At 48.0% G+C, this 12,898-nt stretch overlaps 2 protein-coding genes across 2 annotated transcripts; one reads left to right on the forward strand and one right to left on the reverse strand.

The window, feature by feature from the left end:
* The first annotated feature begins 2,226 nt into the window (after positions 1 to 2,226).
* On the forward strand, positions 2,227 to 6,730 carry LOC123152420 (peroxidase 55). Its single transcript, XM_044571972.1, has 3 exons — positions 2,227 to 2,603; positions 5,555 to 5,746; positions 5,846 to 6,730. The coding sequence occupies exons 1-3, from the start codon at positions 2,370 to 2,372 to the stop codon at positions 6,419 to 6,421; spliced, it is 1,002 nt and encodes a 333-aa protein (XP_044427907.1). The 5' UTR covers positions 2,227 to 2,369; the 3' UTR covers positions 6,422 to 6,730.
* A 1,830-nt stretch (positions 6,731 to 8,560) lies between these two features.
* LOC123151924 (plant-specific TFIIB-related protein PTF2) lies at positions 8,561 to 11,417 on the reverse strand. Its single transcript, XM_044571554.1, has one exon. The coding sequence runs from the start codon at positions 11,285 to 11,287 to the stop codon at positions 9,584 to 9,586; it is 1,704 nt and encodes a 567-aa protein (XP_044427489.1). The 5' UTR covers positions 11,288 to 11,417; the 3' UTR covers positions 8,561 to 9,583.
* Positions 11,418 to 12,898: the final 1,481 nt, after the last annotated feature.

Raw genomic sequence — 12,898 nt, forward strand, 5'->3', positions numbered from 1 at the left:
ATGGCTCCTGGCAGTCGCGTCGTCGCCAGTCAACTAGCTCATAGGAGCACAACTTTTCCCATCAGAACTGTGTGTGTGAGCAATGGACAATGGATGGAATGCCAAACATTCAGGCTGAGGACGCTCTGAGATGTGATGTTCCATGGTCCTTGTGCACGAGGATTATGCATATTCGTTGCCGAGTGGTCTAGAACACGACACATGTGGGTGTTTGTCTGTGTTCGGCATTGTCAAGGATTGAAGGAATGAAAGGGGTGGTCCAGCGGTTGCAACAACACTTTGTGGTTGCGTTTGGTGGTGCAACTTCAGTACCAGGACTGGAGTTTCAGGGTGAAAACCCATGGTGTGTCCTTCGCCGGTCATACCTGGCAATGGCGGTATTTCGATATCGTTACCTTGTTGAAGGCATTGCATGATGTTGCTCAGTTCTTCTCTCAGGGCGAAAACTCGGGATTTAGTATTTGACTGAATCTGGCAACGGTGACACTTGTGTGTCCTTATCTTCTTGAAGACGTTGCTTTTGGAGAACCTACTCGCAACTCGTGTGTTATCACGGTAGTGCTTGGTATCGTTGTTGGTTACGGCGTGTCTTAGATCTTTTTTTCTTTTTTTCTTTTTTTTGGTTGTGTGCATCCTTGATGCCTCGAGTTACTCGTGGCATTGAGTTGTTGCAGAGGCTGGGTGTACTTGATATCATCTTGATATTAATATATTACCCTTTGTCGAAAAAAAAAGTTGGAGTGTAAAAAATCACCAAACCCTAAGTTTACGAACCGTTGCATGAGGGGATGTTGGATCCCCAAAGTTTATTGTTATGGTTAGATTCTATCTTAATTATTGTTTTGTTTGTGGATCACTTGCATAGAGGGTATAATCATAAGTATGTTGTTGTTACAGTAAGAACAACACATTATCTTAGGTTTCACTGCACAATAAATTATCAAAGCAACGAACATTAACTTAATGAAACTAGATGAAAGTAACTTGGGGAAACTCTCATGTGTCCTCAAAAGCGATTTGATCCATATAAGTAAAACAACTAGCTTGTCCTTATCATGATTAAGAATGGATTCGCTTGCTTCACTGCACTCCGGTTACTATTTACGTCTTGCAATTTCTCTTGTGATCAATTAATCATCAAGCAATCATTGCAGCTTTTACACTGATTCCTTACTAGTTTTTATTAACTAAATATTCCTGCTCCTGGTTAGATTCGACTCTCTTATTTATCAAAAAGACTATGATAGATCCCTACACTTGTGGGTTATCAACAGTTGCCCCGCTACCATGGCCGACATGCTTTGCTCACTAATGTTCTCTGACGCTAGCTGGGGACATGAAGTGGAGGTGGTGGGCGTGGCAGCTATGATTCGCTCGAGCCGGCCCCGCGGCCCCTGAGAGCGACATGGGTGTGGTTACTTAAAAAAACTCTCTTCATGTATGCCAATTGTCATCTTATCTATCAAAGTCTTTCAAGATGAAAACCCTGCATGCAAATTTTTCTTTAACGTAGGCGAATATGTCTTAGGGAAGCTTAGGGAAACTTCGATGGGAGTCACCAAAACAGACATCCTCAATTGTCCGCTAACACGTTCGGACATATCTGTGAACATCAATTGAGGACAGTTTATGGGATTTCAGACATCTATCGTGTCCGTGGACATTTGATAGTCCATGTTGGGCCTTCCGCAAGTTTGGGAACGGTTTGTAGGGCTATTTGGTAATATGCATTGGACCGAACGTGTAAGCCAAAGGAGTTTTTATCGAGCAAAGTTGCCCCCTCCCCCCTATATATTAGTATGTCGGTTTTAATTTTAAAGTTGGCATCCCATATTCTATTGCCCAATGTTTATTTCATTTTTGAATATATTTTTGAGTAAAAGATGCTTTTATTATGTCAATCACAAACGAACAATGTAATAATGTAAAAACACGACACCTTGGCAATGGTAAAATCATATGAGACCTAAATTATGCTATGCCAAAGAGGAAGCGGATCGGTTTGAAGATTATCCTGCCAATCATGTTGGATAAAAACCAAATATTTCACCTGAACTGATGAATTGGTCAAATCATGTCGCAATTTTTTTTGAACATTTCAGCTTATTTTTCAGTGAAAAAAATTAATCAGTTCAAAGTCGTCGGCAGTGGAAACTTTAAAGCAGAAATTAAGCCGCATTCCGGCCAAATCCTGAAGCGGGTTAGGACCGCTATAAAGCATCGCCCTCTCCTCAGGTCTCACCACCACCGCTATCTCCGCCTCGGTCTCTCCATTTCGTCTCCCCGGTCGTCGTGTCCGGTGTCCCCCTACAGGCCGGCCTCCTCCCCCTCCATCGACCACTACAGCTTAGTAGGCCGGACCCATACTCATGGAGAAACGGAGAAGAAGCGTGTGCGCCGTGGCGGCGGCGGCCCTGGTGGCGGCAATGCTGTCCTCACTGACCGGGGCGGCGTACGGCGGCGGCATGTCGCCGGGCTACTACAAGACGACGTGCCCGCAGCTGGAGGACATCGTGCTGAAGGAGGTGACCAGGAAGAAGAACGAGACGATCGTCACCATCCCGGCGGTGCTCCGGCTCTTCTTCCACGACTGCCTCGTCAATGTGAGTTCATCGTCCCTCCGCCCATGGATCAAACACCTGATACATGTGCTAAGCTTGCATTGGACGCCTTGTACTTGCTTTATTATTTGCTAAATCGTTCGGGCATCTGACCAATTAGAGAGGATTGGGGTGGCTGGTGAAACAGAAGATGCTAGAACGAGATGAGCGCATTTGATTGATTCGCCTATCAGCTTTTGATTCCTCAGCAGTTTCTTCTTGATTCTCCAAAATAATAATTCAGCGGTTCTTGTGAGCTCCAACTGCTCTCCAGCCTGCTCGGATTTGGAATAAAGCCAGCGATTCCACACTTTCTTTATTAAAAAAAAAGGGTAAAGCTGCAAGTGGACACTCCTTTCCAGTGGTAGCAAGCTTCTTCCCACGCCAATTCTCATTAGCGATTTCTCTTGATGAAATTGGCCTTTTTCTCTTGAGAACGAGCATATATTAGCAGCACAAAAAGGAGATTAGTTAGTTAAAGTAAGGGGAATTTGGCAGCAGCTGCGTGGTTTAGGAGGCAGCTGGAGCTAGGGAGGGAGGGAGGGAGGTGGAAGGAACAACTCGATCGCCTCGCGTGGTCGTCGGTTGCGACAGCCTATGCGTGCATGTGACAGCGCGACTTTTCTTTTCACCTGCTATCCTCATTATCAAATTCCCGCCCTGTCGGATGGATCTCTCTGGCCTCGGCGTGCTCGGCGTTCGCCGCAGATCATCATCACCCCAGCTCTACGTTTGCCGGCCTCTTCTTCTTCTTCTTCTTCTTCTTCTTCTTCTTCATCAGAGAGTGTGATTCTTCTAACACTAGGAAGCAGAGTAGTAAGCGACAAGTTCAGCTTTTTTTTTTTTGAGCATTCAGCTTGTTCAAAGCTGTGAAGAATAAAGATCGAAGAGATGCCTCTGCCGATTACCGTGCGCGTAATGATGTTTACTGCCGCTCTGCCATTCTTTATTTCCTTTTTCTTGTTTGGGTTGACCTACGCATAGTAGGATCCAGGCAGGAGCGTGAAGGCATGTAGGCCACCAGTTGGGTCGGACCCACTTGGAGCCTGCCTATACTTGGATGCAACATAAGCCTTTTCTATGGATTTCGCTGCAAATCCAAAGTCAGACTATTATTTTTAGCACGACCGTTTCTTTTTTTGCGATGTTAGCATGACAAATCGAACGCCCGAGATAGCAAATTGCAATGTCGGGAGGACAGATATGTTGTCATGCTTGCTAAGGAAATTGTCATCTTGGGGACAATGTAATTTGCCATGAAAACATCAAAATTACCATGCTTAAAAAGTTGTAGTCAGGTTTTTAGCATTTTCATTTTCTATTGACGCATTGTGCTCCGAAAACAAACACAGATCATAAAACCTTACTATCCACATGAGTTGTATGAAGATTGTCCCATGTGAGGACATGGTAATCTAAAGATTAAGCAACTCGAAATGGGTTACGCAAAATCCGAATCCTGAGTACATTGTCATGAGTTAATCACAGTCAGATCGATACTTCTTGGGATAATTGTATTCATGCCATTAGTTGTGTCCCACTCGACTGATTTGCCCCTAGTTTTTGAAAATTCTCGGTTTTGCCCAAGTCCGTTTGCTCCTCTTATGTTTTTGCCCTTCCGTCACGTTTCCGTCCAGTTAGTGTCGTTTGACCATGGGTTGACCGTCTTTGGACTTTTCTCTGGACCGTTTTGCCCCTACTTTCTCACTCTCTCACCAGACACTTCCAGGTGGGACCCATCACAGAGAAAACCATCCCAACCACTTTTTCTTCTCTCCCGTCGGTCAACCTCCAGTTCCCCTCTCCTCCTCTCTCTCAAATCCCCACCCTCGATGTTCCGCCGCCATGGTTTGGCGCAAGGCCACGGCAACCAGCCACACGGACGTCCCCATCGGTGGCCAGGCCGGCGCCCGCGTGTGGACAAGGAGTGCCCGCAGCCACGGTGTCCCCATAGGTGGCCAACAGCGCCGCCAACCTCACCTCCCTACCCCGCAGCCATAGCGAAGCCCTGCGTCGCGCGACGCCGCCAAGGTCGCCGTCCAGCTTGGTGGCCGAGATAGGTGGCCGGAGTGCCCGCGCCTCCCGTAGCCGAATCCGCGAGAGCCACCGAGACAAGGCGGATCCAGGGACGACATGGCTGCAGGGGAGACAAGGCGATGCAGGGGAGGCCAGGATTGGCGCGGGGCCTGGGGACGCGACAGAGACGGCGGATCCGGTTGCGGGAGGCGTCGGCTGGACTCGATCCGGCCGGATGGAGGTCGGGGAGGGACCGGCGGCCGGCGGTAGGGTGTAGGGCGCCATGGCCGGGATGGAGGTCGGGGATGAGCGGGGAGGAAGAAGAGGGAAGAGGGATGAGCGCCGCAGTGGTGGTGGCCGGCGCCCGTCGTGGCCGTGCTCGCGTGGATCTGTTGCCCTTGCGTGGACATGGCCTGATGCCCGCGGCTTAATCATTGACCCGATGTAAAAAAAATTGAAAAACTTGGCCCCATCTAACTATATGGACTAATGGTTAATTACTGTTGTTTTAATTAGTTACATGATCTGTTAGTTATTTGATGTTTACAACACATGGCAATGTTAATTGGAGATATTTGGTCCCGCATGGGTCCCACATGACAGAGTACAGAGAGAGATAGTTTTCTCTGTGATGGGTCCCACCTGGAAGTGTCTGGTGAGAGAGTGAGAAAGCAGGGGCAAAACGGTCCAGAGAAAAGTCCAAAGACGGTCAACACATGGTCAAACGGCACTAACTGGACGGAAACGTGACGGAAGGGCAAAAATTTAAGAGGAGCAAACGGACTTGGGCAAAATCGAGAATTTTCGAAAAGTAGGGGCAAATCAGCCGAGTGGGACACAACTAGTGGCATGAATACAATTATCCCATACTTCTTCGGCCATATTCCCGTTTCAGGCCGTTGCCATTTTATGCTTGCTGACCCCACTTGCAATCACAGGGCTGTGACGCTTCAGTCCTGATAGCCTCTCGCAACCAAGACGCCGAGAAGAACTCCCCCGACGACGACTCCCTCGCCGGCGACGGCTACGACACCGTCAACCGCGTCAAAGCGGCCGTCGAGCAGAAGTGCCCCGGCGTGGTCTCCTGCGCCGACATCCTCGCCCTCGCCGCCAGAGACGTCGTCCACCTGGTAAATAGCTAGTACCTCAATCTCCACGCCAGTAACATTTTCACTGCATCGTCCTTCAGTTCTGAAACCCTGCGCCCTGCGTAAACGATTTGGCTGCAGGCGTCCGGCCCCTACTGGAGCGTGGAGCTCGGCCGGCTCGACGGCCTCGTCTCCAAGGCCAGCGACGTCGAGGACAAGCTGCCCGGCCCGGACATGCACGTCAAGGAGCTCACCGACATCTTCTACCGGAGCGGGCTGTCCCAGCGCGACATGGTGGCGCTCTCCGGCGCCCACACCGTGGGGTTCGCGCACTGCAGCCGCTTCACCAAGCGGCTGTACAACTACAGCAGCACCGTGAAGCTCGACCCGTCCTTCAACCCGGAGTACGCGAAGCGGCTCATGGAGGCGTGCCCGCCCGACGTCGGCCCGACCATCGCCGTCAACATGGACCCCTTCACCCCCGTCGTCTTCGACAACATCTACTACCAAAACCTCAGGAACGGCATCGGCCTCTTCACCTCCGACCAGGCGCTCTTCACCGACGGGGGGTCAAGGAAGACGGTGGAGGAGTTCGCCGACAGCGAGCCGAGGTTCTTCCAGGCCTTCGTGGAGTCGATGATGAAGGTGGGGAGACTAGGGGTGAAGACCGGCGGCGGCGGAGAGATCAGAAGAGACTGCACTGCCTTCAACCACTAAATGGCCGGCCGCGGCAGTGACTGTAATTCAGATGTATTTTGTTTTTTCTGAGTTTGGTATACATGTACCGTTTCTTAGTAGGGGTTTTCGATAGACATACACTGAGCTTGATTCTTTTGCATACGCAATCCGTCCAGTGTTTGAGGGTTGCTGTCTTTTTAACTTTTCTCTGTTTTTGATTATTGTTTGTGGGTGCATTTTTGTACAGCCTGAAGAGTGTAATGCCATTGATGCATGATGATATCTCCAAGAAAAAAAAGGTTATTCTGATGAATAGGACAAATAATAAAGGGAAATGGTTCTGATTCAGTTTGCCCAAATGCATCTTTGTCACTAAGAGATGATCATCTGCGACAAAGGAAATTCAAAAGATGAGGAAAAGAACAAGACACCAGTTTTTTTCTTCTTCTTTTTTTTAGCTCAAAGAACAAGACACCAGTTGATTGGTCACGCTACTTTAAGGGCTTCAGTAGTACTCCAACAGGCAGCAGGTAAGAATTGAGAATAAACCCTTGGTATGTTGTCTTTCGTCTGAGAAGTCTCTTCAAATCTCCCCCTCTGTTTTAACATTTTCATACACCTCCTATAAAAAACATTTTCATACACCTGGTGACACTGTCAATTGGCAGTAACCAACATACCAGGATATCATAGCTTTTGGCTGGGAGTGTCTATTTGACGTTTGACTGAGAATCAATTGAGGACCCGTCAAGTTTTCCAACCAATAATAGAACGACACTTGTATGTGTTTGTGCGTCTCCTTTTTGTATATCTGGCTATATGTATGTCAACGCTAAACGCCAATCCTAAGTGGGTTGAAGCTGGACCCGGGTTCAAACATACGTTAGCTACAACTATCGCAAGACCACAGCCCGAAAAAACACTACAGATCCATCAACTATAGTTTGTAGGTCTGACATCAATGGCGTTGACGTACAGTCCCCTTACAGTCATTTGGGAGAAAATTACAGTGATAATTAGACTTGCATTACAATCTGCTGGTAACTTACAGTTGCAGTAATATCTTAAGAGTTACAGTCTAAATACAGAAAACTTGCAGTCAAATTAGCACTGGAACTTCTAAAATACAGTGCATTTATACAGAACTTACACTCATACCGTGTGATTATGACAGTGACATTATGACCAGAACTTGGAAGTATGAAAATAATGATCACAGTGGATTTACACAGAACTTACACTGTCATTTGAGAGAGAAAATTACAGTGATAATTACACTGTTATTATAGTCTACTTGCAGTGTGCTTACAATGATGCCTTATGAGTTACAATCTAGATACACACAACTTAAATCAAAGTTAGCACTGGTACTTTGATACTTACAGTGTATTTACACAGAACTTACATACATACTGTTTGAAAATTACAGTGACATTATGACAGGAACTTATAGATAATCAGTGATTGTATTTACACAGAACTTACACTGATACTGTGTAAATATTACAATGGCATTATTACTAGGACTTCTAAAAAAGATACTGTGTAAATATTACTGTGGCCAAACGGGTTGCACTCAACTAGACCCACTGCCAAAACAACAGAACAAAGAGGGGGAGGGGGGGTACATGAAAACAAAGTAGATCAGCAGTAGAACAAAAATAGCACTGTAATTACATGAGCACACCTTGAAATTATGAAAAAGAAAACCACTGCATATTACCAGTGTAAGAACTGTAGATTATAACACTATAAATTAGTGTAAATCTGTGAACCTCATTTGTAATTTACAGTAGTGAATCAGTTGAATAACACTAGTATATTTACAGTTTTACGATGGAGTTATAGTGTAAATGTGCAGTTGAGTTACATTATAAATCTGTAGATTTGCAGGTTTCACAGTATCACCTAACATTGACAAACCCCAAAAACTATCTAGAAAAATTATGTTACCCAACAAAGACAAAGCAAACAAAATTGCCCTGGAAATTACGTTGTAACTGCCCTGTGACTTCAGTGAGTTGCACAAGAATTACAGTTGCATAAGAATTAGTGTAATTTCCCTGTAATTTACACAGTAATTGCCCTGCAAATTACACTGAATGTTGCACATGAATTACAGTAGTAATTTCCCTAAATTTATACTGTAAACTCCCTCAAATTACAATGCAAGTGCACTGATTACACTGTGATTTCCATTGTAATTGACCTAAATTTACAGTGTTGATTGCCCCTGCAATTACACTTGGTGTGAAATTGCAAGTTAAGCAGCAGACTACAAAAAAGATTCTAAAAATGAATGCAATATAAATCAAACCTAGTAGCCTAGAGGGACCATAGTTCTGAAAATTACACTTAGTGTGATGAAGAAGCTTACGAATGAAAACCTACATGAAATTTATGGGAATTATAGTGGAATTCTGGGGTAAATTACACTGTAATATAACTAAAAAATAGTAAAATACAGTGACTAAGCATGGGAATTACACTGCAAATCAGATGAATATTACAGTGTAAAAGAAGTAGCCCAAGAAAAAAGAAAAACATAGAGGAAATTCATGGGAATTACTGTGTAATTGTGGGGTAAATTACACTGTAATATATCTAAAAATACACTGACTAAGCATGGGAATTACACTACAAATCAGGTGAATATTATAGTGTAATGAAAACCCTACACAAGCTGTATAGCAATTTCAAGTCTAACACAGTATTGTCATTCTAAGCTGTATAGCAATTTCAAGTCAAACAGAGTATGTATGTCATTCACAAGCTGTATAGCAATTTCAAGTCTAACACAGTATTGTCATTCTAAGCTGTATAGCAATTTCAAGTCAAACAGAGTATGTATGTCATTCACAAGCTGTATAGCAATTTTCAAGTCTAAGTGAGTATGTTCATAAGCTGTATAGCAATGTACACAAAGTGACACATCCCAATCAACTATGCAATAAAAATCGCTGGGGACAGTATCATTCCTATGTATAGTATTTTTCTATAGGTATTTTCCAAGAGAAAGACAGAAAGCCTACCATGCAGCATTTCCGTACCACAATATGTTCTTCCCATGATCAGCTTGACTGAACTCCACAAAAATACAAACAGCGCAAAATTTCTCTATCAAAAAATGAGCAGTGCACCATAGAATAATGGAAACCTATGTTCAGGAAGTAAGATTTAAGACGCTGCACCGCCAAGTTTTTATCTGTCTCCACTTATTGCACTGAAGACATGCAACTCCAACAGTCTTCTGTATTGGCCTTGTTCAATCTCTGCCTCATTTGCACCATGTAATAAAAGGAGTTCGATAACACAATCTTCCCAGTCAATACCATCACATGGGTCTGTTTTCCGTTTCTTCTTCCCAGAGTCAGGAGCGTCTGACATCTCCGCAGGATGTTCACCATGTCGTCTCTTTCGACCCAGCTTCTTCCTGCTATTTTTTTGTGGTGGGCAAGCATCTTCATTTCCATGAACAGCCGGTGAATCAATTGCATTTGCAGTACGCGCAGCAGGAGCCTTCCTAATTGCGTCAATTCGACACTTAGCAGCTTCAATTCGTGCTCTCCTCCGCTTCTGATGCTCCAATCCAGCAGTAAACGACGGAGGAGGTGCATCATAGCCAATGTCAATATCGGCTATCTCCTCAAGCGGCATGCGCTTGGTCCAATCATCATCCAGCGAATCCATCCATGGTTCCAGCTCCAGCCCTATCCTCCGCTGCTTCCTCCTGCTAGCAACTTTCCCAACCTTCCCAAGTTCCTTTAGCTTAGAGAGCCTCTTTAAGACATTCTGGTAAGCATCCGACAGGCAATCCTCTGAGATCTTCAAATCCCCTGATTCCTTGCCCTCTTTCCCAGAATTCTCGAAATCCAAATCATCAACATCCAGGGGAACAATCTGAAGGTACTTGAACTCGTCCTCATCAACAGATGAGTACACCTGCACAATGCCGGCAATGTCCGGAGCGAAGCTCTCAAGAAACAGTTCCGATGGGTCGGACTGTGACCGCATCTCCATGAGCTGGAGCAGCATCGGGGCGTTCAGGAGCAGGTTTCTGGCATTGACGTCGGCTCCCCAGGGAAGCAACTTCTGCGCGACATGCACCAGCGCTTTAACGAGCTCCTTGTATCGGAGACGGCTGGTGTGCACGACCGCGGACATCTCCTGAGCAATGTCTTCTACAGAAACCTCAGCGACCCCGTTCAGCTCTGCGGCGAAGGCAATCAGGCCGGCGAGAAGTGGGAGCGGGTGCCGCCCGGTGGTGAGCGACCACTTGGAGGAGCAGCGGAGAAGAAATCTGGCTTGGGAGAGAATCGCTCTCGTCTTCTCCTCACCCGCAGCGGTGGCGAGCTTGTACGAGCCGAGCACGGCACGTTCGAGCGCGGCCTGGTAGTCGAAGGAAGGGAGGGGAGGAAGGGAGAGGTGGGAGGCGATGCGGGATACGAGGTCACCGAGCGCGACCGTGGTGCAGGCCGCGGCCTCGGCGGCCTCGGCGAGGGAGAGCGGGAGGCGATGAGATCGCGCGACGAGGAAGGAGCAGGCGGCGGCGAGGGCCGGGAGGAAGGTGGTGCCGGGGGTGGCGAGGTTCCCGGCGGTGGCGGATTTGGCCATGGAGAGGATCTCCTCGGCGCGGGTGGGCGAGAGGCCGAGTTGGACGGCCATGGAGGTGATGACGTTGGAGGCGGCGGCAAGCTTGAGCTCGCGGTAGGGGGTCTGGGAGAGGTGGCGGACGAGGGAGGAGGCGCGGAAATCGAGCTGGCCGTCCTCGGTGAAGGCGGTCGGGTTGTAGAACTCGGAGGAGCCGGCGTCGTGTTGGAGGCCGCAGGAGGTGCAGACGAGCGCGCCCGAGCCCGGGTCCGGCGACACCGAGTCCTCGCCGCAGGACCAGCACCGAGAACCCATCGCGCGGGCGGTCGGCGGGGAGGGCAGATGCCTAGGGCGGCGGCTTGAGGCCAAGAAACGATGTGGGGATTCGATTGGAGTTGGGAGGACGGCCAATTCCCGTTACGAGTTCGTGATTTGTGGTGTGTGATTGCCTCGTCAACCGACCTAGGAGTAGGAGTTACTCTTCTACCCCCCTAGGCTTTCCTAAACAATCTGAATCACTTTAACCCTTATTAGAGTGGTTTTGGTGACGTGGCAATGTGCACCTCGTTCCTAATGGATTCGGCTTGCCTGCTCCCTCTCCATGCTCCCATCTGTGCTCCCACTTCATCCTACGGCTGTCTTTTTCTTTTTTTTCTTTTTAATCTAATCATCCCTTCTTGATTTTAAGAGGGTGGGACCGGACCTTATTTTGTTCCAATCAAATCATGCCACGTATGCGGGAGCACGGATGGGCGCATGCTGGGGGAGCAGGCAAGTCTCGTCCGTTCCTAACATGCATCCAGCCTCATGCATTCTCCTTTCAGCACAAGCCAATGACGTGCCACTCGGGAAGCATCGCGTCGATGCATGGCATCAGCACGTAGCTCGTTGAGCCCTGTTCTTCTAACTCTGTGAGCTTCTCAACCATGAGCCAGCTTACCATGCAGCCTGCATGAGGCTAGCAATTTCTTGCACACCAGGACGCCAGACACGAAAGGCATCCCTTCGATATGGGGGACGCCGTTGTCGAACTTGCCTCTGGCCCATCGCATCAAGGGGGGGCGTGGGATCCTTCTGCTCATCTTCACCGTCATACTCCTGCTGCGCGGAGCCGCGGGCGCGCTGGGGTGCACGCACACAACCCGCCAGCCGATGCAAGTTTAGGCGACCCCTTGCCGTGCGTGAGCAGTATGGTTGTGTCTTGTACTCAAACTCTCCGAGGTGAATGTGGTGGGAGGTCGAGGTCGACGACGACGATGACGAACATGACATATTGGCGCCGGAGTGGCGAGGAGCTGGATTGTCGCTAACGAGGCGCACCTAATTTCTCTCCAGCTAGAACGCAAAGTCCAAGGATACAATCAGATACAGTACACACGTATACACTTGTTGTATTGATTCCCTCCTGCACAAGCATGCACGTACACACAAGAAGTACATGCCACCATGTCCGAGCCGGATAGGACTAACCTAATCGTGATTAGCTCTGATGGTGGATGCTGTCAGCTGTCGGCGGCTGCGCGAGCTTGATGAGCTATTGTCAGCGGAGGAAGAAGAGGACGTGGCCGGCAAGAGCGTTGCCAGGGTGACTACGGCACACGAGGACGCGATGGCAAGAGCGTTGCCAGGGTGCATGCAAGCCAGAACACAGCCGACTGCTGGCTGGCTAGTGCTGCTTGTGACTATTACCAAAACGTCGTGTTGTTCGCAAGAGACCTGCCTGCCGGGATGGAGGTCGCGCAGGTCAACGAGCGGAGACGTGAGGATGTGAGGGACGCCATACACACGGCGATAGCATAAGTTGTGAAGGCAAGAGAGGAACCATGCAGACGTGGTACCCACAACCATGCCATGTCACCAAAACCATCCTCAAAAACCACTCTAAGCAGGGTTAGGGGTGATTCACATGGTTTAGGAAAGCTTAGG

This window comes from Triticum aestivum, chromosome 7A (assembly GCF_018294505.1).
Source record: "Triticum aestivum cultivar Chinese Spring chromosome 7A, IWGSC CS RefSeq v2.1, whole genome shotgun sequence".
Classification (NCBI taxonomy): Eukaryota; Viridiplantae; Streptophyta; class Magnoliopsida; order Poales; family Poaceae; genus Triticum; species Triticum aestivum.

What these genes read in the sequence shown, in the direction of transcription:
- LOC123151924 (XM_044571554.1), bottom strand. Translation starts at nt 11,287, where the DNA reads ATGGGTTCTCGGTGCTGGTCCTGCGGCGAGGACTCGGTGTCGCCGGAC.
- LOC123152420 (XM_044571972.1), top strand. Translation starts at nt 2,370, where the DNA reads ATGGAGAAACGGAGAAGAAGCGTGTGCGCCGTGGCGGCGGCGGCCCTG. An exon ending in TCCACGACTGCCTCGTCAAT is followed by an intron (nt 2,604 to 5,554) that starts GTGAGTTCATCG and finishes TTGCAATCACAG; the next exon opens with GGCTGTGACGCTTCAGTCCT. An exon ending in CCAGAGACGTCGTCCACCTG is followed by an intron (nt 5,747 to 5,845) that starts GTAAATAGCTAG and finishes ATTTGGCTGCAG; the next exon opens with GCGTCCGGCCCCTACTGGAG.